This window comes from Urocampus carinirostris, chromosome 15 (genome assembly GCF_059441175.1).
Source record: "Urocampus carinirostris isolate Australia breed hairy pipefish chromosome 15, RoL_Ucar_1.0, whole genome shotgun sequence".
NCBI classification, from domain to species: Eukaryota; Metazoa; Chordata; class Actinopteri; order Syngnathiformes; family Syngnathidae; genus Urocampus; species Urocampus carinirostris.
The window spans coordinates 4,376,326-4,399,502 of record NC_142363.1 but is presented as its reverse complement, the minus strand read 5'-3'; the positions used below and the strand labels follow the sequence as shown (position 1 = coordinate 4,399,502).

Below are 23,177 nucleotides of genomic sequence, written 5' to 3'. Positions count from 1 at the left end.
ATCAAGCTAAACCAAAAGGCAATCAATGTAACACAAACTGAGACTACTTATGTAGCAGATATTCCCTTGCAAATAATTTCATAATTTTCACATAGTGTGTCAATTCATATTGTTATGTGGGTAAAAGATCAACCCAATTTGGAAGTACAGTAAATGCTCTAGCAATATATTAAACATAATGTGCACTATTGATGTGTTCTTTATACATGTTCAAAGGACAAGACATATTATTATCATTATATTCCCAATATACTAAATAGATTGTTTTACTTTGATTGAGGAACTGCATTAATTAGGAATGTCCACATTCCTTACAGACCAATGATAAGTCATGCTTATACCGCATACCTATTCTATTATTACTTAAAATTCCGTTCCGTCCCAAAAAATGAAGGATATTTTTAAAGACAGTTTGGAATCCCAACTAAATGTATACCACCTTGTATGGCATTTATAATTGTAATTTTTACCATTCTTGATTTTCTGAATTGCCTCTTGAAAGAAGCCAATACTCGTATAGGCTACAATTGCAAGTTTCAATATCTTTGAAAATGATAGTATCGGCATCAATACCGATACTTGGTATCAGTACTTACCCGTTTATAGTAGAATAAGTCTTACCTGTAAATGAGAACTTCATCTTCAGAGCAGTTGTACTGCAGCTGATACATTTTGACCTTTGGTGTTGATTTGCCTACAGTCCACTTAATCAGTGCAGAAGCTGAAGAAACGTCTGAGACAGAGACAGTGTTTTCAGGCAGAGGTTTTGGGTCTCCTTTACTGATCTTGGTAGAGCTCGTTATGTCCGAAAGACCAGACTTGGACTGGACAGTGCGGTTTGTACCATTGGTCAGGTGAGGCAGCTGAATAATTGACAACTCTATATGGGCTGTAGATTCCCCAGCAGCATTTGCAGCGATGCATGTAAACGTTCCGTAATCCTTGGATGTTGTGATTGTAATATCAAGGGTGCCGTTTTCATATAGAGTGGCACGAGAAGAATTACTGATCAGTCTGTCGTCAGGGGCGACCCAATGCACAGTTGGCATTGGATCACCAACAGCCTTACAGCGCAAACTAGCAGTTTGGCCTTCCAGCACTAACAACTTGTTTGTATGCTGTGTAATGAGAGGAGGCTCACAAACAAATTCCTCCTCCTGAACAGACCAAAAGTAGCGACCTTTGACACTTGCTGGAGATGCGCAAGTTTCCATGTCGTCCTCTCGATCGAGCCTCCGGAGCCAAAGAACTTCACAGTTGCAGTGCAATGGGTTGCCTCCAAAGCTAAGAGACAACGGAGGTATGTATGGCGTGGTCATGCCGACGTTCGTTTGCGAACGGGCAAAGATAGGGTCTGGTGGGAGCTTCTGTAGACGGTTGGAGGTAAGATCCAACCTAGCCAGTTTTTCCAGATCCGTAAATGTCCCTTCGGCAATGAACGCAATAAGATTATGGTCTAAGCTCATCTGATGGAGGTTGACCATCTTGCGGATGGCTTCCCAAGGCACACTGCGGAGGTTGTTGTATGACAAATCCAGATCTTCAAGCGTCAGCAAGAGGTCATCAAAGGCCGCTTTGGCGATGCGACTTAGCTGGTTGTTGTTGAGGATCAGGTGCTGCAGGTTTATAAGACCCCTAAGGTCGTCTGGCCCCAGTTCGGTCAGTCTGTTGGTGTCCAGGTGAAGGGATCTCAGGGTCTCAAGGTCAATGAAGGAAAAAGGCTGGATTGTGCTGATGGTGTTGCGGGACAAGGTGAGGTCTACAAGACCAGTCATGTTGGCAAAGTCCTGAGTGGTAATCTTGAGGATAAAGTTGCCGCCCAGCCGAAGCTCCACGGTGTGCCGATCAATGTCTGGTGGGACAAATAGAAGGCCTTTCGAAGGACACAGCGTCCCCAGAGATTCTGAGAGGTTCTGGCAGACGCAGTACTTGGGACAAGCATGAACCGTTGTAAGCATGATTCCCAGCAGCAGGAGACTGGCGACCACCTTGTCCATGTTTGATCATGCAATGGGGGACCTGCAAGAGCGGAAAAAAAAAATACTTCTTATACAAACGACATGTACGCCAGTTCCAATTTTGCAAACAACATCATTGGATAGGTACCCAATGGTGAGGTGAAGTACTTCTGAGCCAGTATTACTTCAAACCAGAGGTCAATTTTAATTAGGTGCATTCTAAAACGCATTGTCAGATATAAGGTGAGCACTGCTAAGACGAGCGTTTTGACAACATATAGTGAGGCGTGAGAAGGGCATTTTTATGTCAGATATCACAAAAGACAAAGCTGGCTCACTTCCACTTTATTGTGGGGGTTAGGTTCCAAAATGAACCCATAATAGGGGAAATATTTTAAGTAGAGACCTCTTTTTAACATGTATTCATGATTTTTTTTCATTGATTCATTTAGCAAATAACTGCTGTGCAAAAACAACCGATAATCAATAGTTTGACACACAATACACAGTCCAAACCCTAACATGCTCAGCTTATATAGATAAACAAAGTTAGGTGCATTCTAAAACGCATTGTCAGATATAAGGTGAGCACTGCTAAGACGAGCGTTTTGACAACATATAGTGAGGTGTGAGAAGGGCATTTTTATGTCAGATATCACAAAAGACAAAGCTGGCTCACTTCCACTTTATTGTGGGGGTTAGGTTCCAAAATGAACCCATAATAGGGGAAATATTTTAAGTAGAGACCTCTTTTTAACATGTATTCATGATTTTTTTTCATTGATTCATTTAGCAAATAACTGCTGTGCAAAAACAACCGATAATCAATAGTTTGACACACAATACACAGTCCAAACCCTAACATGCTCAGCTTATATAGATAAACAAAGTTTTTTTGATCAGATCATCAATGTTATTATACATTATCATAATTCCTTCATGATAACAAGCTTGATTCAAAGATTTGCATCAAATGAAATTTGCAATGCAATGAAGAAGGAACAAATCACAGAAAGGCTGAGACACAATCATGCATATGCTTACTGAGTATTTTAAACAATAAAGACGGGTGTCACTAATCCTGATTTATGGGCACATTCAAGTGATGCAATTGCTGTGTGATCGCTATTAAAGAACGCTTTATACGTAATGTATTTAACTTTTGAATTAACATGCTGAGCCAAAGATTTATGGAAGTCAGCGAGCTGTACATGTTTTTGTCTTCTGTAAAGGCTAGGATTGTAAAAATACCACCAGAAAAATATCAAATAAAAATATATTGTTACACTAAGGTGGCATTGATTATGGTACACAACGGCAAAGACGTTTGAGACGGTCACGTCTAATCTTTGAACAGTTCCTATTTAAATTTGCTTCATATGAAGTATATGGTTGGGTGGCAAAGTAAGGCCAACCAAGTGAAAGAGATGACCTTTACTGAATAGAGGTTCTCTACACAAAGTAATAAGAAGCGTGCAGAGTGTTTAAGGTCTGCATCCATTTACCAGTGGCCTTTTCCCAGGCTCAAACACCATCTACGATGGGCAAGGCAAAGGTCAAACCTGCTGCTGAAATACCAACAGGCACATCCAGACTTACAGGGCATCAGAGGAAAGGACATACTGTAAAGATACCCTTTGATTGCTTTACTTGCTTGAACATCAGATTTGAAACAACTTTAAAAGCAATTCGCTCACTCCTCAGGAGATAATTTAAATGCAGAGCAAATATTGTAATCTTCTCTGATTTATTTATTTACCAGGTTGGTCATTTTTGGCTTAGGTGTAGTTTTGACATGACTGGAGGGGATGTGTCCACACCAATATAGTGCAATAATTGTTTTGTCCATAATGCCATTATGTGATCACTAAAAATAAGCCCTATGTCCCCACCAATGCCAAGTCCAAACCTGCGCCCTTGGGTTTGGGACCCTAAATTAATTTGAGCACAGGGCAATGCACACGGAATGGAGTTAAAATGGAGTGTTAACCACTAGGTGCAACTTGTGTGAAAGAATGCACACAGTATGTGCATTCCGAGTAACCCCACTACAGTAACTTGGTGATAGTTGGCAAAAATGATGACTAGTAATGTTGACTTGACAGATGCTGAAAGACAGTGTGCGGGATGTCAGCTTCTATTTTGACTCAATTTGGACCAGGTTAGACACAACAATTAAACGTATTCCACTTTGGATAGGCTAAACCCAACACAATTTCAGACATGTTTTGGGACTGCATCATCTACTTGTACTGTAGGTGACCCCTTCTCAAGGTCTCTTATTTTTTCCTAATTGTGATCTTTTGAGTTTTAACCTGCCCTCATGTTGGATTCAGATATAGGGTTTTTGATGGTTCAACAATTGGTACTCAAATATAAGCCAATTTGGGGTAGAATTGCTTTCAGTGTTTTTTTCACGGCTTTTAAAAGTCCTAAGATGAGTAAAATGGAGGGCGTCAGTTTGAGAGGGTATTTATTGACTTTAAAAAAGCATTTTGATACCATTAATCATCATATACTATTAAAAAAACTGGAAAGATATGGTATCAGGGGCTTGGCTTTGCAATGGGTTCAAAGTTATTTGACGGGAAGGAAGCAATATCTGAAAATGGGAGAGTTGTCATCTGAAAACATGAACATCTGTTGTGGAGTACCACAGGGTTCTATCCTGGGTCCAAAGTTATTTAATTTATATATTAATGATATCTTTAATGTTTCAAAACTATTGAAATTAGTAATATTTGCAGACGACACTAACAATTTCTATTCAAATGATAACTATATTGATTTGGTAACCTGCATTAACCGTGAATTAATTAACCAAAAGTATGGATGGATATAAATAAATTATCTTTAAATTTAAATAAGACCAAAGTAATATTCTTTGGTAATCGCAAGGCAAATCAAGATTTAGAAGTAAAAATGTATGCTGCTGCAATAGACATTGTATCAGAAATTACGTTTTTAGGGGTCATAATAGACAATAAATTAAGTCGGAAAACACACATCAGACACAAACAAACTAAGTTTTCTAAAAGCATTTAAATAATGAATAAAGCCAAATTCCTTTTAAACTATAATGCATTGTATTTATTATATTGTTCTCTAGTTCTGCCATACTTAACATATTGTGCATTCTGGGGCAATAGTAATTACAAAAGTTCACTACAGCCCCTTTTTATCCTTTAAAAACGTGCAATAAGAACTTTACACAGGGTAGGATACCGGGATCATACTAATATTTTATTCATGAAGTCCATATTATTAAAACTGGATGATTTAATAAAATGTTTCACTTCACAACTATTATTTAAGGTCAACAAAAACATGGTGCCAGAAAACATCCAACAATTATTCATTCGGAAAGAGGGAAATTATAACTTTAGGGGCTGTAGTAAATTCAAAATCCCAAGATAAGATCAAACAATGTCCAACTATTCATGTGTTCAAATTTAAATACAAAAAAGCATTACTGGCGAAATACAGGGATGAAGAAAATGGGATATGAGTGAGATTTGAAATACTGCGTTTAAAACTATTGTTAACTTTGTTGTTATTGTTGCTATAATAATATCGTAACTGTTATTATAAATATAATTTTTATTTTTATTGTTGTTATTATCATTGATGTCGCAGTGATGTTTGGTAACTAGTGGCATTATGACGTTGAGGGATGGGTATTACGAAGATAAGTGTATAAAATATGTGATTATTGTAATTATAATATTTATTGATATCTGACCAATATAATAAGTATATCCATGAGATTTTGTTATATTAGACACAAGAGAAGAGGATTTGTAAACTGTATTTAATAGGGAAGATAAAGGGGTAGGAAAAATAAGCATCTTCTGACTACCCCTTTTCAAACATGTTAACATTATTTTGTTCTTGACTCATTGTTTTTGTTGTTTTTATTTTAGTGTAACGAAATACAGTTTTCATTCATATACACAGAAAGTCAATCTCTAAACGAGCCGCAGCCGGCACAACACGGGCGTGGCCAAGTGGGCGCCATGGCAACCATGACATACATGGGCGCGGCCAAGTGGGCGCCATGGCAACCATGACAGTTATCACAATTTATCTCCGGTTTGATCGATCACATCCATGTAGTCAATTAATCAACTTGCAGACTCCTCCAAGTGGGTCAAATTACTTGCTCAGTAATATTTACAATGTAGCTTTGCATGTGCAAACCCTAAGCAAACCATTTGCAAAATTTCAAGTTTTTTTGTTTTCATCCTCAAAACCAACAAACCTAATAACACGCCAAAGTTACTCAGCCGCTTAGATAAGCGAAGTCGCCCAAATGCACGGAACACAGAGCAGACTAATGGCCTCATAAAATAGTTGCTTTTGTGCATCTCACGATAACCCTTACTGTGATTGTGGTGGCCCCAAATTTGATAACATTGCCTGTGAAGACAATAGTTCCCATGGAATTTTTGATAACGAGCTTCATCAAACATGACAAGTTGCGCTCTCATCACACATTTCTGCAGGACATTCATTGCTTCTTGAGTGCTCGATTTAAACTGCGCTGATAGCGCGAATCATATTAAAAGCTCCCAGCCAGCGGCGCGTTTTTGCCTCACTTGGTTCAAGCTGAAATTTTCCCTTTCCTAGGAACATGTATTACATTTAATATGACTCTCAGGTTAAATATCACCTTACCTTTATTTATTTTTTGCTTTATTTTCATGTGAATGCATTGCATGATGGTGTCAACCAATCAATACATAAACAGGTTAAGGTAAAGGCTTTAGAAAGGGACATTGTGAATTATTTAGCACCTCTAGAGGCAAAAAAACGTTCATTCATTAAAAAAAAAAATTGATAATAAGAATATTAAGTAGTTAGCGCATCCACAGCACAGTTCTGAGGTCATGGGTTATCCAGCTACCAGCCTCCCTGTGCAAAGTTTGCATGTTGTTTCCATGCTTGTGTGGGTTTCCTCCTTGCACTCTGGTTTCCTCCCACATTCCAAAAAACATGCATGTCAGGTTAGGAAATGAAATGATCTGCATTTATATAGCGCTTTTCAAGTCAATGACTTCCCAAAGCGCTTTACAATGTGCTCCACATTTCCCAATAGCGGCCTTGCAGCCATGTAAGGCACTAACCTGCTTATTGGGGGTATTAGGGGTTCGGTGTCTTACCCAAGGACACTTCGACATGTAACACGGACAAGTCGAGATTCGAACTGGGTTTCCTTGATCCCAAGACGAGCGCTCTACCTCCTGAGCAACTGCCGCCCCGATAGGTTAATAGGCAAGTTCTAATTGTCCCTATGTATGAATGAGTGAGGGAATTGTTGTCTGTCTCTGTGTTCCCTGCTACTGGCTGGCAACCTCTTCAGCGTTTTCCCTTGCTGACTGCCCAAAGATAGCTGGGATGGAATCCTACTGATAAGCGGTGCAGATATTTGATGGATGGAGGGATAAATAATAAGCAAAAATACATGAACTGTCATGTATTTTAGATAAATATAGGCTCACCTAAAGGGAGCTGACATGATTGTCAGTTATCTTGCTGCTACGGGTACCCTCCAAAAACAAAACAACCTTGTCGAGATTCTTGTATTTAAGAGACCTGGTTCAACTGGAGGATCCTAGATATTAGCAAGCAGCTAACCAGCCGCTTTCTACACAGCTTTTTTACACTCTAAGGAGACTCATATGAATATATATATGAGAGAGAGAAAGAGCGAGAGCGAGAGATACTTTATTCATCCCCGTAGGGAAATTCACACTTTCAGCAGTATCCTTTTGTTGTTTATTAACAAATTATCAGGATAGCCTCGTGGTGCTGTGCTGTAGTTTAGCAACAGCGAAGTGGATGACGTCACATGCTAGCCCAAAAGTTCGACGTCCCTGCACAGATGTAATGACAATAAAGACTATTTATTCAATTGCAATTTTGTATTCTGCGTTTTATTCAGTTTCAGATCTACTTTATTATCATTCTAGTACACGTGTATACAGAACGAAATGTCGATACATCTGACCCGCACAGTTTCCTTGAATGTACAGATATAAATAAAATGTTGTATTGAGTTGGAGTATTGAGTACTAATAATATACTAAATAATTATGGCTATGTATAGTATTTTACAGTAGCGCAAATAGTGCAAGAGGAGCAGCTAACCAGATGTGCAAAATGGGCAGTCAGGTAAACAAGTCAGGTAAACAGTAACAATAACACTGTAACAATAACGCTGTATGTACAATAGTGCAGAGAAACAGATGTGCAAGGAGTGGCTAGCTCTAAAAAACTGCCAGTAGTGCAAAAAGTCAAACAAAACCAACAGATGTACAGATTAGCAGCAGTTAGATTTGTGTTTGATTGACCGTTTAACAGTCTAATGGCCAGGGGGACAAGACTATTGTGGAACCTGGTGGTCTTGCACCGCACACTGCAGTACCTCTTCCGAGAGGCTAGCAGAGTGAACAGTCCATGATGGGGGTGAGAGGGGTCCCTGATAATGTTCTTAGGGATAGGCAGCGCTTCTGGCCAATGTCCTGAATGGAGGGGAGAGAAGTTCCGATTATTTTCTCTGCTGTCCTCGTCACCCTCCTCACACTACCCCAGTCGGAAGCGCTGCAGCCTCCACACCACACAGAGATAAAGCTGGTCAGGATACTCTCTATGGTGCCCCTGTAGAATGTGATGAGGGAGAGTGGGGGCAGGTGGGCTCTCCTCATCCTCCGCAGGAAGTACAGGCGCTGCTGTGCCCTCTTAACCAGTTATATTTGTAGATCTATTGTATCGCTCAATCGTATACAGGACTGTCTCAGAAAATTTGAATATTGTAATAAAGTTCTTTATTTTCTGTAATGCAATTAAAAAAACAAAAATGTCATACATTCTGGATTCATTACACATCAACTAAACTATTTCAAGCCTTTTATTATTTTAATATTGCTGATTTTGGCTTACAGCTGAAAAAAACTCAAAAATCCTATCTCAAAATATTAGAATACTTCCTTAGACCAAGTAAAAAAATAATTTTATAACAGCAAAACTAAATCAAACATTTGAAAATGTCCATTGATGCACTCAGTACTTGGTTGGGAATCCTTTTGCACGGATTACTGCATCAATCCGGCGTGGCATGGAGGCAATCAGCCTGTGGCATTGCTGAGGTGTTATTGATGCCCAGGATGCTTCGATAGCGGCCTTCAGCTCATTTGCATTTGTAGGTCTGGTGTCTTTCATCTTCTTCTTAACTATACCCCACAAATTCTCGATGGGGTTCAGGTCAGAGGAATTAGCAGGCCAATCAAGGACAGTGATACCATGGTCAGTGCACCAGTTACTGGTGGTTTTGGCACTGTGGGCAGGTGCCAGATCATGCTGGAAAATGAAATCCTCATCTCCATAGAGCTTTTCAGCAGATGGAAGCATGTAGTGCTCTAAAATCTCTTGGTACACAGTTGCATTTACTCTGGACTTGATGAAACACAGTGGACCAACACCAGCAGCTGACATGGCTCCCCAAACCATTGCTGACTGTGGGAACTTCACACTGGATTTCAAGCAACTTGGATTTTGCTCCTCTCCAGCCTTTCTCAAGACTCTGGCGCCTTGACTTCCAAATGAAATGCAAAACTTGCTTTCGTCTGAAAAGAGCACTTTGGACCACTCTGCAACTGTCCAGTGCTTCTTCTCCATAGCCCAAGTCAGACGCTTCTTCCGTTGTCTTGAGTTCAGAAGTGGCTTGACCATGGGAATACGGCTATTGTAGCCCATTTCCCGGACACGTCTGTGAACTGTGGCTTTTGATACCTGGACTCCAGCTTCAGCCCACTGTCTTTGAAGCTCCCCCAAATTCTGGAAGCGGCTCTTCTTCACACTTTTGTTAAGGCTGCGGTCATCTCTCTTGGTTGTGCAGCGTTTCCGGCCACATTTTTCCCTTCCAACAGACTTTTTGTGGATATGCTTTGAAACTGCACTCTGTGAACAGCCTGCTCTTTGAGAAATTTATTTTTGTGTCTTACCCTCCTGATGGAGGGTATCAATGATGGTCCTCTGGACAGCAGTCAGATCAGCAGTCTTCCCCATACTTGTGATTTAGTTTACTGAACCAAGCTGAGTGTTTTTAAGGCTCAGGTGACCCTCGCAAAGTGTTTCGAGTTAATTAGATGATTCAAGTGATTAGTTGAATAGCCTACTTGTATACTTTTTCATGATATTCTAATATTTTGAGATAGGATTTTTGAGTTTTCTTAAGCTGTAAGCCAAATTCAGCAATATTAAAATAATAAAAGGCTTGAAATAGTTCAGTTGATGTGTAATGAATGCAGAATGTATGACATTTTTGTTTTTTTAATTGCATTACAGAAAATAAAGAACTTTATCACAATATTCTAATTTTCTGAGACAGTCCTGTATATCATACGTTAAAAAAATCTTTCTACTTTGCAGGTTTTGATTATAACAGGATTTATTCTTATATATAATCTTATATTTTGAATATCATTAACTCATGCATGTCCTGTTAATATTGTGTGGCTTATTAATGAATATGTATCTTGTCAAAAAGTTTACTTAAAACCAAAAGCCTTGTCTAAAGATCAAGTTTCAAGCCCCATTTATTTGTATGGCCCTTAATCACAAAATGTCCCAAAGGACTGCACATGTTTCAATAACACCACCCACTGATCTTAAACAAACATTTGGGGCAAGGAAAAACTCAAAACCTCAGCACAAGGGAAAAAAAAAAACTTGAGAACGGGCCTCACAAGTGGTAATCCCCCTTTCAGGATGACCAGGGTGCCATAGATTTTGCATTGGGTAACAGTACACAAAACATAGTGAACATCAATGAAAGAAAACAATGTAAAATGAATAGAAAATTTTATGATTATTTTGAAAACATGCACATTCAGAAGAAAGTTCATCTATCCATCAATTATCTGCACTGTTTAACCTTAATAGGATCAAGCCCCTCCCAAATATCTTGAGGCAGGTTGCCCGTGAGTCGCAGTGCGCACAGAGACCATTCATACGCTCACTTGTACCGAGGGACGATTTGGGTCAGCCATTAACCTGCCATGCATGATTTTGGGGAGAACATGCAAACTGTGCACAGGAAGGCTGGTAGCTGGATTTGAACCCATGACCTCAGAACACACACAAAACAGCTTTGGATAACCTTGCATACTCAAATCAAGATATTTCTTGCAGGAACAACAAATTGTGATGCAGTCCACTCCTAGTGAAAACTTACTTATTTTGTTTGGACTTCTGTAAATCTTTTTAAAGCATGGCCAAAATATTTATTCAGCTGTGTTCCCATGTGTGTGACGCATTTTCAAGCTGCAATTCTAGTTAACAAAAAACAGGCCTATACAGCTACACTACCATCTGTTAACAATTGAAGTGCTCTATATATAGTGCCCAGCATGTGGGAGATGAAGCCTTTGTTGAGAGTGCCCTCATCCCTTGATAGCGACGACTATATGATAAATGAGGACACCGCTTCCAATAGAGAATGTTCTCATCTTGCATGTTCTTCTGTGTCTAATTGTTTTATTTTAATTAAAAGTCTTTAACCAAATGCAGTTTAAGTAAGATGCATCCTTGTTCTCTCCTTAAGAAAAGTACAATAACTGAGTGCAACTAACTGTAGTTACCGACAGCTTTCATTTCTCTGCTGCAACACTTTGATGAGGCGTCAAAAAAGAACAGCTTTGTGAAACATCTTGTGCACCAACTTAATAATTTTATCGTGTTGTCTTCACGCAGGGATGCCACTTTATACCAACTAGCTATCCTGGTAGTTTATCATTTACATTTACAAAATATTGCACAAATACATAAAAAAAAAAAATCAATTAATAAGCATATTACACATGTGAGCTGCTCTAGTTTACCAGGTTTTAGTTCCAGGTACGAAATATCTTTAGAGCAATTATCTTGCCTGACATACCAGAACAATCCATTTTACATCTATTTACCAGATGCTTCCACTAGATGACTAAGTGCTCAAGACTGCTCACCGCCAGAATCGTACCAGTTAGCACGTGCTTTTCCTGCCAGACCTAATCCCAACCTCCTCCATGGTATGTGCTCATGATAAACTTGCATGTTATTTTGTTAATATTATTTAATCTATCTTGTTACTGCATTTTATGTTCAATTACTAATTAACCGCGTTTTTTTTAATAGTATAAGATGTATTTTATAGCTATATAGGGCTAACGTGGATGATTTTGGGAGGTTGGGAACAAATGAATTGCTCTAATAATTACAAAACGTTTGAGGCTCTTGTGATGCGGTCCCCTCAATTGTCAATTGATGTAATAACTATCTATCGTGCACCTGGGCCATACACAACTTTCTTAGACGAATTTGCTGAACTTTTGTCTGAACTAGTAACCTATGCAGACAAAATTATAATTATGGGAGACTTTAACATTCATATGAACTCCCCACACAGTTCACTTACTATTGCGTTTAGTTCTCTAATTGATGCATTTGGTTTTACTCAACTGGTTGACTTGCCAACCCATAAAAATGGGAACACGCTAGACTTGATTCTGACTCGAGGAGTTTTAACCTCAAACATTATGGTTCTACCGTGTACTACTGTTATCTCTGATCATTATTTAGTGACATTTGAGGTGCTAACTAAATGTAGACTTAATAAAGCTGAGGGATTTAGCGGACGCAATATAAGCACTGGCACAGTTTCTGAGCTCTTTGAACTCCTTCCTGGAGCAGTTGCGTCCTTTCCTAAATACAATGGCTCGATTGACTCACTCATGAATGAGTTAAATACCACCCTGACTAGTGTGCTGGATTCAATAGCGCCCATAAAACTAAAATCACGTCCTAAAAGACGCACACCTTGGTTTACTGATGAAACTAGAGCCCTTAAAAAAGAATGCAGGAAATGGGAGAGAAAATGGCGCGCTACCAAGCCTGAGGTTTTCCATCAAACCTGGTGTGACAGCATGTTAAAGTATAAAGCGGCCCTTGCCTCTGCAAAATCGGCCTACCTTTCGAAGGTGATTGCGTCTCAAAAGAACAACCCCAAAGCCCTTTTTGACACTGTAGCATCGCTTACAAGGCAACAGGCTATCGCAGACAGTTCGACACACTCTGCTCAGGACTTAATGGTCTTCTTCACTAAGAAGATTCAATGCATACAGGAAGAAATTGCAAAAGATATTGTTAGTACCACACGTATTAAAGGACTGAAATTTACAGATGCACGACAGGGTGGCTGCCCTGGGAAAATGGCCGGTTTTAGTGAACTGTCACTTGATGATCTCAAACAAGTGGTGAATGCGGCCAAACCGACGACTTGCCAGTTCGACCCTCTCCCAGGTTCACTTATTAAAAGTCTTTTTAGCGTCCTTGGGCCTTCAGTTCTAAATATTATAAATACGTCACTCTCCTCAGGTGTAGTTCCAGCAGCTTTTAAGTCCGCCGTTATTAAACCCACACTGAAACGACCCAACCTTGATCCAGAAATATTAAGTAATTACAGACCTGTGTCAAACCTACCTTTCCTCTCTAAAGTACTCGAAAGAGTAGTGGCACAGCAGCTGAATGCTTTCATATCGGAGAATAACCTTTTTGAATCCATGCAATCAGGATTCAGGGCTAACCACTCTACTGAGACAGCTCTGATCAAGGAAACAAATGATCTCCTAATGTCAATGGATTCTGGCGCTTCATCACTTTTGCTGCTGCTGGATCTTAGTGCTGCTTTTGACACAGTGCGCCACAATATCCTACTAGAACGGTTGGAAAAATGGATTGGTCTCTCAGGAGCCGTCCTCTCGTGGTTCAAATCTTACCTCTCAGATAGGACGCACTGTGTTAAATATGGTGAAACGACATCTGAGCCCTTTAATGTTACCTGCGGTGTTCCGCAGGGTTCAGTGCTCGGCCCCCTACTTTTCAACATTTACATGCTTCCATTAGGTGATATTATTCGCAAGTACAATATCAGCTTCCACTGCTACGCAGACGACACTCAACTATATCTTCCGTTGGAGGAATCTTCCACACTAAACTGTGGAAATTTGGAGGCCTGTCTCACTGAGATAAAAGAGTGGATGTCACTCAATTTCTTGCGTCTTAACTCTGAAAAGACCGAAATGTTAGTCATTGGTCCTTCTAAATGCCGGGACTTATTCTCAAAAACTGCTGTGAACATTGACAAATGTCACATCACACAGAGTGACTCAGTTAAAAATTTAGGTGTCATATTTGACCCTGATCTATCCTTTGAGATGCATGTAAAGCAAATTACTAGAACTGCCTTCTTCCATCTTCGCAACATTGCTAAAATCCATCTTCGCAACATTGCTAAAATCCGTTCAATACTGTCTCAGTCTGATGCGGAAACAATAATTCATGCATTTGTTACCTCCCGTCTCGATTACTGCAATGCACTACTCTCCGGTCTCCCGAAGTCCAGAATCAAGTCTCTTCAGCTAGTACAAAATGCCGCAGCGAGGCTTTTAACTAGGACAAAAAAGTACGATCACATAACACCGATTATGGCTAACCTGCATTGGCTCCCAGTTAGCCAAAGATGTGACTTCAAAGTTCTCTTAGTATTGTACAAAATCATACATGGACTTGCTCCCTCTTATCTTTCAGATCTGATCTGCCACTATGTCCCGGTCCGAAGCCTACGATCTGAGAGTGCTGGTCTTCTGATGATCCCGAGAGCAAAGAAGTCTTCTGCTGGTTCGAGAGCGTTCTCCATCCGGGCACCGGTGCTGTGGAATGCTCTTCCCCCTGAGATTCGATCTGCAACCTCAGTGGAAATGTTTAAATCTAAACTTAAAACTCACTTCTACTCCATTGCATACGAATAACCTACTCCTCTTGTCGGTTGAAAATAGTTTGTGTAATATAGTGTAACAATCTGTGAAGCCCTTTGAGACTCTTCGTGATTTAGGGCTATACAAATAAAAATGACTTGACTTGACTTGACTTGACTTTTAAGTTATTTCTTATCTGGAAACTTTGTTTGAGATCCGAAACAAAATCTAGATTTAAGTGCGATCCGGGAGCAAATTTATCTGGTGTTGTAGGGGCTGCTATATTATTATTATTATTATTTCTTGTAAGTTATTACTGTACTGCCTTAGTCATAACAAATGGATTCAACTAATGAAATTATTTTTAAGGTATGTAGAAATACAACTGCTAGTTTGGACAGCTGTGTGTTCAAATTTGTATAAGGTTTCTTTTTTCAGTCAGCGAATGATGATTGAACAAGGACAACTGGGGGATTATGTTCTTGTTGTGGTTATTTTTTTTTCTGTTTGTCCATCTATTGAAAATTCGTAACTTCAAAATTGTTTAAATGAGTACAAAAAGAAAAGAAGAGCTAACTTGAAAAAGACAAAGCATGTCTCGTTCTCATCCACTCAACTGTCTGACACTTTTCAAAATAGTATTGTCAGGGAATACAATTATAATAACAAAGTAATAAAAAAGAAAACAAAACAATGTATCTTTTTGGAATCATCTTCACTTAGTCGCATGGAATATTTGTATGAAACAATCAACCGATAGCTTAAAGGTGCATTGTGCAATATTCGACCACTTGATCATTTTCAACTGGTCTAAGTTGTGGACCTACCAGTCCATGCTAATGACAAGCTGACACCCCAAAAAAAAGAAAAACATGATTTTTTTTAATGTATTGAATGAACATTTTGTGCAGTTTAAAACCGGTAGTACAATACATGCAACTTTTCTTTCACAAAAACAAAAGGAACAGCAAAACCATAAGGACTTCGAGGAATGTATATACTTGCTAATAAGCAAATTCCTAAAACTGATTTAAAAAGCCACATGCCAAAAGAGGTTTGTATCCAAATTATAAAAAAAATGCTTTGGCTTAAGAACGATAATTACTTAATTGTGTAAAAAAAAAAGACTCAAACACCCATAAAGAAGCTAGAAAATAGCATTCTAAAATCGTTTACTGCACCTTCAAGCAGTGCTTAAATGGCAGACACACAAGGAACATTTTCGGTTTTCGTATTCATTTCCTTTCTCAACTTGGTCATTGTCACCGTTTTCCATTTTTCCTTCCCCTTGTCACTAACTTTCTAGGGACCCGTTATTATGGATAGACGAGGGAAATAAAAGAAACAAAATCCCAATAAAATGATATGTTTCCCTCTCAAGCATGGGGCAGAAGAAGGGACACAGGAAGAAGATTGATTGATCCATTGTAGCCTGTTTTTTCCTAGAAGGTGGGTTACTTCATGGGTGGTCTTTTCTTAAAATATTCTCATTTTTCCTCATGTTTTTGAGTTTTCCCTTTCCTCATGTAGATTTAAGATCAGGGGATGTTGTAACTACCATAATTTATCTGGAAAAAAGATATATACATATACATACGACTGAAGTACATATGTCACCAAAAGCAGTCCTTATTAACCTAAAAAAAAGTTAAGAAAAAAGTTTGCCATTCAATTTATATATCATAACAGTTGATTCTCAAAAACTAGACTTTTTACCCAACAAATTATGCTGAATTATTAAGGTTGTAAGATTGTTAAAAATGTTTCTCTTTTTGCCTCATAATGGCCTCTAGTGCTTACATTGGGAGCTCAATGGAACGTATAAATCTAAATAACTCTCGTTCCGTTTTGATTTTTTGCTATATTCGTTCTCTTCTTTCATGAGTAATTGCCTGAACTTTCTCTAGCTCAACTTCCTCACTGAATACATCCGCACTGCTCTTTCATCTTTCTTCTTTTGGTGTGCTGAACTAAAGTGAGCGATTACTGAGGATACACATTTGATTGGCTGAAAAAGGTCACATGAGACTGCTTCACTTGCATGTAATTGGTCTGCGTTTCATCACTACAAATGAAAGGCTGTAATGCTGCAATGCTGAAAATAGAAATGCGCCGTCTTAAATCATAACCTTTCTTTGTTGGCTGTGGGTGATGCAGGTCAGAGTACAAAATTCAACGTACCAAAGTGGCTAGCCAGAGTGCTATAATCACCTAAAACATACTGGACTGTCTCAGAAAATTAGAATATTGTGATAAAGTTCTTTATTTTCTGTAATGCAATTAAAAAAACAAAAATGTCATACATTCTGGATTCATTACACATCAACTGAACTATTTCAAGCCTTTTATTATTTGAATATTGCTGATTTTGGCTTACAGCTGAAAAAACTCAAAAATCCTATCTCAAAATATTAGAATACTTCCTCAGACCAAGTAAAAGAAATAATTTTATAACAGCAAAACTAAATCAAACATTTGAAAATGTCCATTGATGCACTCAGTACTTGGTTGGGAATCCTTTTGCACGGATTACTGCATCAATCCGGCGTGTCATGGAGGCAATCAGCCTGTGGCATTGCTGAGGTGTTATTGATGCCCAGGATGCTTCGATAGCGGCCTTCAGCTCATTTGCATTTGTAGGTCTGGTGTCTTTCATCTTCTTCTTAACTATACCCCACAAATTCTCGATGGGGTTCAGGTCAGGGGAATTAGCAGGCCAATCAAGGACAGTGATGCCATGGTCAGTGCACCAGTTACTGGTGGTTTTGGCACTGTGGGCAGGTGCCAGATCATGCTGGAAAATGAAATACTCATCTCCATAGAGCTTTTCAGCAGATGGAAGCATGTAGTGCTCTAAAATCTCTTGGTACACAGTTGCATTTACTCTGGACTTGATGAAACACAGTGGACCAACACTAGCAGCTGACATGGCTCCCCAAACCATTGCTGACTGTGGGAACTTCACACTGGATTTCAAGCAACTTGGATTTTGCTCCTCTCCAGCCTTTCTCCAGACTCTGGCGCCTTGACTTCCAAATGAAATGCAAAACTTGCTTTCGTCTGAAAAGAGGACTTTGGACCACTCTGCAACTGTCCAGTGCTTCTTCTCCATAGCCCAAGTCAGATGCTTCTTCCGTTGTCTTGAGTTCAGAAGTGGCTTGACCATGGGAATACGGCTATTGTAGCCCATTTCCCGGACACGTCTGTGAACTGTGGCTTTTGATACCTGGACTCCAGCTTCAGCCCACTGTCTTTGAAGCTCCCTCAAATTCTGGAAGCGGCTCTTCTTCACAATTTTGTCAAGGCTGCGGTCATCTCTCTTGGTTGTGCAGCGTTTCCGGCCACATTTTTCCCTTCCAACAGACTTTTTGTGGATATGCTTTGAAACTGCACTCTGTGAACAGCCTGCTCTTTGAGAAATTTCTTTTTGTGTCTTACCCTCCTGATGGAGGGTATCAATGATGGTCCTCTGGACAGCAGTCAGATCAGCAGTGATTTAGTTTACTGAACCAAGCTGAGTGTTTTTAAGGCTCAGGAAACCCTCGCAAGGTGTTTCGAGTTAATTAGATGATTCAGGTGATTAGTTGAATAGCCTACTTGTATACTTTTTCATGATATTCTAATATTTTGATATAGGATTTTTGAGTTTTCTTAAGCTGTAAGCCAAATTCAGCAATATTAAAATAATAAAAGGCTTGAAATAGTTCAGTTGATGTGTAATGAATCCAGAATGTATGACATTTTTGTTTTTTTAATTGCATTACAGAAAATAAAGAACTTTATCACAATATTCTAATTTTCTGAGACAGTCCAGTATATATATATATATATATATATACAGTTAAGAAAATAAGTATTTGAACACCGTGCTATTTTTATCACTTAAAAGTCATGGAGGGGTTCATTGTGAGGGAGATATACTAAAAAGAAAAATCAACAAATCAAAATACGTGATTTTGTAATGGTTGATTTTTGTGATATAGCTGCAAATAAGTATGCAAACACTTAAGAAAATAAATGTTAATATTTGGCAAAGTAGCCTTTGTTTTCTATTACATAGGTCAAACGTTTCCTGTAATCATTCACCAGTTTTGCACACAAGTCAGGAGGGATCTTGACCCGCTCCTTCACGCAGATCTTCTGTAGGTCAGGTTTCTGGGCAAGCTTGATGGAATTATGATCAAAATGTTCTATTTTGGTCTCATCTGACCACAAAACTTTCTCCCATGACTCCTCTGTATCATGTGCTGGTTTTAGCAGGCGAACCTTTCGCGCCATGTAGGATTTTAAATCATGATCTCTTAGTGTATTACCTGAAGTAACTTTGGAAATGATGGTCCCAGCTCTTTTGACCAACTCCTGTTGTGTAGTTCCGGGCTGATTCATCACCTTTCTTTGAATCACTGTGACCCCATGTGGTTAGATCTTGCATGGGGCTCCACTCCGATTGAGATTGACCATCACGTTTAGCTTCTTACATTTTCTAATGATTGCTCCAACAGTGGAGCTTTTTTTCACCAACCTGTTTGGCAATTGCTCCCTAGCCCTTTCCAGCCTTGTGGAGGTGCACAATTTTGTCTCTGGTGTTTTTGGTCTTCTCTATTTTACAAGTTAAAGACTTACTGGTTGTATGGGGTGGACAGGTGTCTTTATCCGGCTAACAACCTCAAACAGGTGCATCTAATTAATGATGATACATAAAGTGCAGGTGGACTTCTAATGAGTGGACTAACAGGTCTTTTATGGTCAATGATACACAGGTTTTCAAATACTTATTTGCAGCTGTATCAGACAAATATATATATACCAGTATATATATATTATATATATAGGTGGCACGGCGGCGCAGTGGTTAGCGCGCGTGCGGCACAGTTCTGAGGTCGTGGGAACCTCCTGCGTGGGTTCAAATCCATCTACCGGCCTTACTGTGCGGAGTTTGTATGTTCTCCCCGTGCTTGCGTGGGTTTCCTACGGGCACTCCGGTTTGCTTCCCACATTCCAAAGACATGCATTTCAGGTGAATTGGCCGGTCCAAATTGTCCCTAGGTGTGACTGAGCGAGTGAGTTGTCCATGTGCCCTGCGATTGGCTGGCAACCAGCTCCAGCCCCCCCGCGACCCTAATAAGGATAAGCGGTACAGCTGATGAGATGAGATGAAATGAGATATATATATAGATAGATATATTGAGCGACTTGCTTCCTGCGTCCAGTGAACACCGGATCGTGGGCGGAGCCCTTTCTCTTTCCTCCAATGAAACTTGTGAGAAACGCAACGCAAGTGGGCCATGTTTCCGTTCTGGTCCTGACATATTCAGTATTTTCTTTCTCGTTGCATGGAGTATTTTCATAATGGAGGATTATGTATCGATTGATGCTTCTAGACTTCATCTATGAGTTAAGGTAGGACATTTAAATGCTTGTTTAATATGTCATAGTTTATATATTGCCATTTTTTTCTCTGACAATCAAGTGATGAAAACGATGTAGGTTAATTTATGTGTTAAATCTGACTGTGCCTCGTGAGTAACAAAACACAGCATGTCACTGTATTAACAGTTGTCCAAAAACATAGGTGTCTGTATTAAGGTGGAGGAATTGTGACATGTGTCAGATTTTCTGTACTGCATTTTGAGAAAATATTTTATTTAGTGTAAAACCTCATTGTTGTTTTCCCTTCAACTCGATTTAAAGGCAATTTGTATTTCCGGTGTGTGATTTTCTAGCATAATGATGATTTGCTCACTTCAGGGAAATGAGCACAAGTCCTACTATCTTGGTCTCCAGTAAAGTGCACAACCTGTCATTAAGAAAACTACTCCTAAAACTTCTCTTTTCAAAATACACCTTAAAAAACTACCTATTTATTCATTTAATTTCTTGTTTTTTTGCACATTTATTATCTTAATTCAACTAGTATCATTTTTTTTTGATCGATATCACAGCAATACATGAACAAAAATGTATATTTTTTTCCCTCAATTAAAGTAAATATACTTGCAAACTTGAACATATTACATTTCGTTACATATTTGTTCGTCTCGTAGCTCAGCAGCTCCTTGACAACAGACTGTAAAAGCAGAAAAATGCAGGTTGCATGTGTCGTCTTTTAGCTCCTTTGGTTTTATCGTGGCAGATTAAAGCAGATCCGGCTAAAGTCCAGGTTGTCTTATATTAGCCCACTCTTTGCAACCATAAACAACTGCAGAGGATTATCAGTTTTGTAAATATCTCTTGCTGTTTCAACCGCATTTTAAGCAAGGTTGCATTTCCTCCTAATAAACTAACCTCTGTCTTCTGCAAGTTGAAAGATCTATTTTGTTCGGCTCCTGTCGTTACTCACCCAGATCCTTCTGCATAGTTCATTGTGGAGCTGAACGCCTCTGGTTCGGACCAAAAGATACATCCATGTGCAACTATCCCCCACTGAAAGTATGTTTTACGTCTCGAATTGGGAGCTGTTGCCAGTAGTCGTGGCGCTTCAGGAGTGGATATATTGGCTGCAGGGAGCTTCTTCGTGGTCTGGTCTGATCATAAAAACCTGTACTACCTCCACTCTGCTCATCGGGTCAACTCCCGCCAAGCTCGGTGGGGCTTGTTCCCGGGTCGTTTTCAGTACACCCTCACTTATTGCCGAGGTTCCCGGAACGGCAAGCTGGACGCCTTGTCACGTCAGTTTGCTTTGACTCCACTGCTTCTAAGGAGGAGATGATCCTGCCGTTATCCTGTGTGGTGGGAGAAGTCTGTCGAAGAGACCCAGCAGAACCAACTGATTCCACCGGACTGCCCGCAGGGTCATTTGTTTATGCCGTCAACCGCTCGGTCCGAGGTCCTCCAGCGGGGACACGTCTCCAAGATCGCCTACCATCTTGGATTCCATTGGATGTTGAGCCTCTTCCAAAAGTACTTCTGGTGGGACAACAAGGAATTTGTCCAAGCCTGTTCTCTCCTGCTCTGCCGGTCCGCTGTGGTCTCTTTTGTCCCTCATCAGCCCAGGTTCCACATCGCGGTGGACTTCGTCACCAGTCTCTTCCTTTCAGCGGGGAACACTGTGGTCGTCACCATTGTTGACCGTCCAACTTTTCCCTCTGGTAAAGCTCCCGTTTGCCTTTGAAGTTGCTTGAGCAACATGTTTTCAAGCTTCAAAGCTTCCCCGTGAACATGGTCGCTAACTAGAGACCACAGTACACCTCTTGGGTGTGAAAAGCCTTTGCCAGGCTGTGGGGGCCACTTCCAGTCGGACAGAGCTGGCGAACCAAGACTTGGAGTCTGCCCTACGCTACGTTGCTGCAGGCCACCCCTTTTTTCTGGACCACTACCTCTCTTGGATATAATACTCCCGCAATACTCTGGTGTCTTTGGTGACATGGATGTCCCCTTTCAAGGCAGCCAATGGTTTCCAGCCCCCACTGTTCCCTGGTCAGAAGAGATCTGTGGCTGCCCTTTTTCGTACCAGGGCCTGCAACCAGATGCTTGCTGATTGTCACTGTGCTCCTACTCCCGACTATCGGCCGGGTCAGATGGTCAGGTTTTTTTGGGGACATTTTGTTGTTTTTAAGTGTCTTGTTTTATGGGTTTTTTTTGTTGTTGATTTTACAGACCCCTTTTGTGTTTGTTATTCTGTTCCTTGCATTAGTATTTTCGGTTTGGTCTATGGCTCTTGTTTGAATAAAGTCAGGCTTGATTTGGTTTGGACATTTTGTTGTTTTGTGACCACTTGTTGTTTTTTTACCTTGTACCTCCTTTTGTTATTAAATACCATGATTCATTTTGAGCACACCGGACTTAGTTCCTCTTTCCCCTCACTTGGGTCCATGTTTTTGTATATGTGTTTAAAGCAAAGTTCACCAGCATTTATGACACAAAAGATTAAGTGCTTTGTGCTATGCAAGGATATTTAATATTTTTTTAAACCGAACTTTTGGTGTATTAAAGAAGGGGTACGTCTTGAATGGATGATTTCCCCTCAGCCGACTCCACCCACAGAACTGCCCCTATGGGAAGTGACTGGATTCTCCAGCAGTATAATAGAAAATTGAAAACCCTCAACTGTTGATTCGTAATCAAACGATTAATGATCAGCATCTGTGTGTCATGTTCATGCTAGGAATTATTTCACTGAGTGTCAAAATTAGATGAGGCTTTTGTCAATCAATCAAACAAATAAAAACACTTTATTTTAAAGAGCGTCAATCGGCAGTTGAATGGCGGTCCCTCCTTTTACTTTAGTTTCAAGTCGAGTCATGGTTATTTGAGTATAGCCCTTTAATCACAAGAAATCTCAAAGGGCTGCATAGACCACAGATTATTGCAAACTACAGACTATTATGATACCAGCCTCTGATGACCAGGCTCCAATGTTTAAAAGAAAGGCGTAATTGCCCCTGCCCAGGAGGCGCACACGGATATGGATCAAGATAGCTGACCA

At 39.8% G+C, this 23,177-nt stretch overlaps 1 protein-coding gene across 3 annotated transcripts in view; it reads right to left on the bottom strand.

Moving 5' to 3' along the window:
- LOC148351362 (leucine-rich repeat and fibronectin type-III domain-containing protein 2) overlaps nt 1–23,177 on the bottom strand; it is a 266,639-nt gene that overhangs the window by 10,155 nt on the left and 233,307 nt on the right. For all 3 annotated transcript variants that reach the window (XM_088354582.1, XM_088354585.1, XM_088354583.1), the window contains exon 4: nt 622–2,019. In XM_088354582.1, the coding sequence (XP_088210708.1) occupies nt 622–1,997 (1,376 nt within the window). In that variant the 5' untranslated portion in view covers nt 1,998–2,019. The remainder of the gene's footprint in view (nt 1–621; nt 2,020–23,177) is intronic.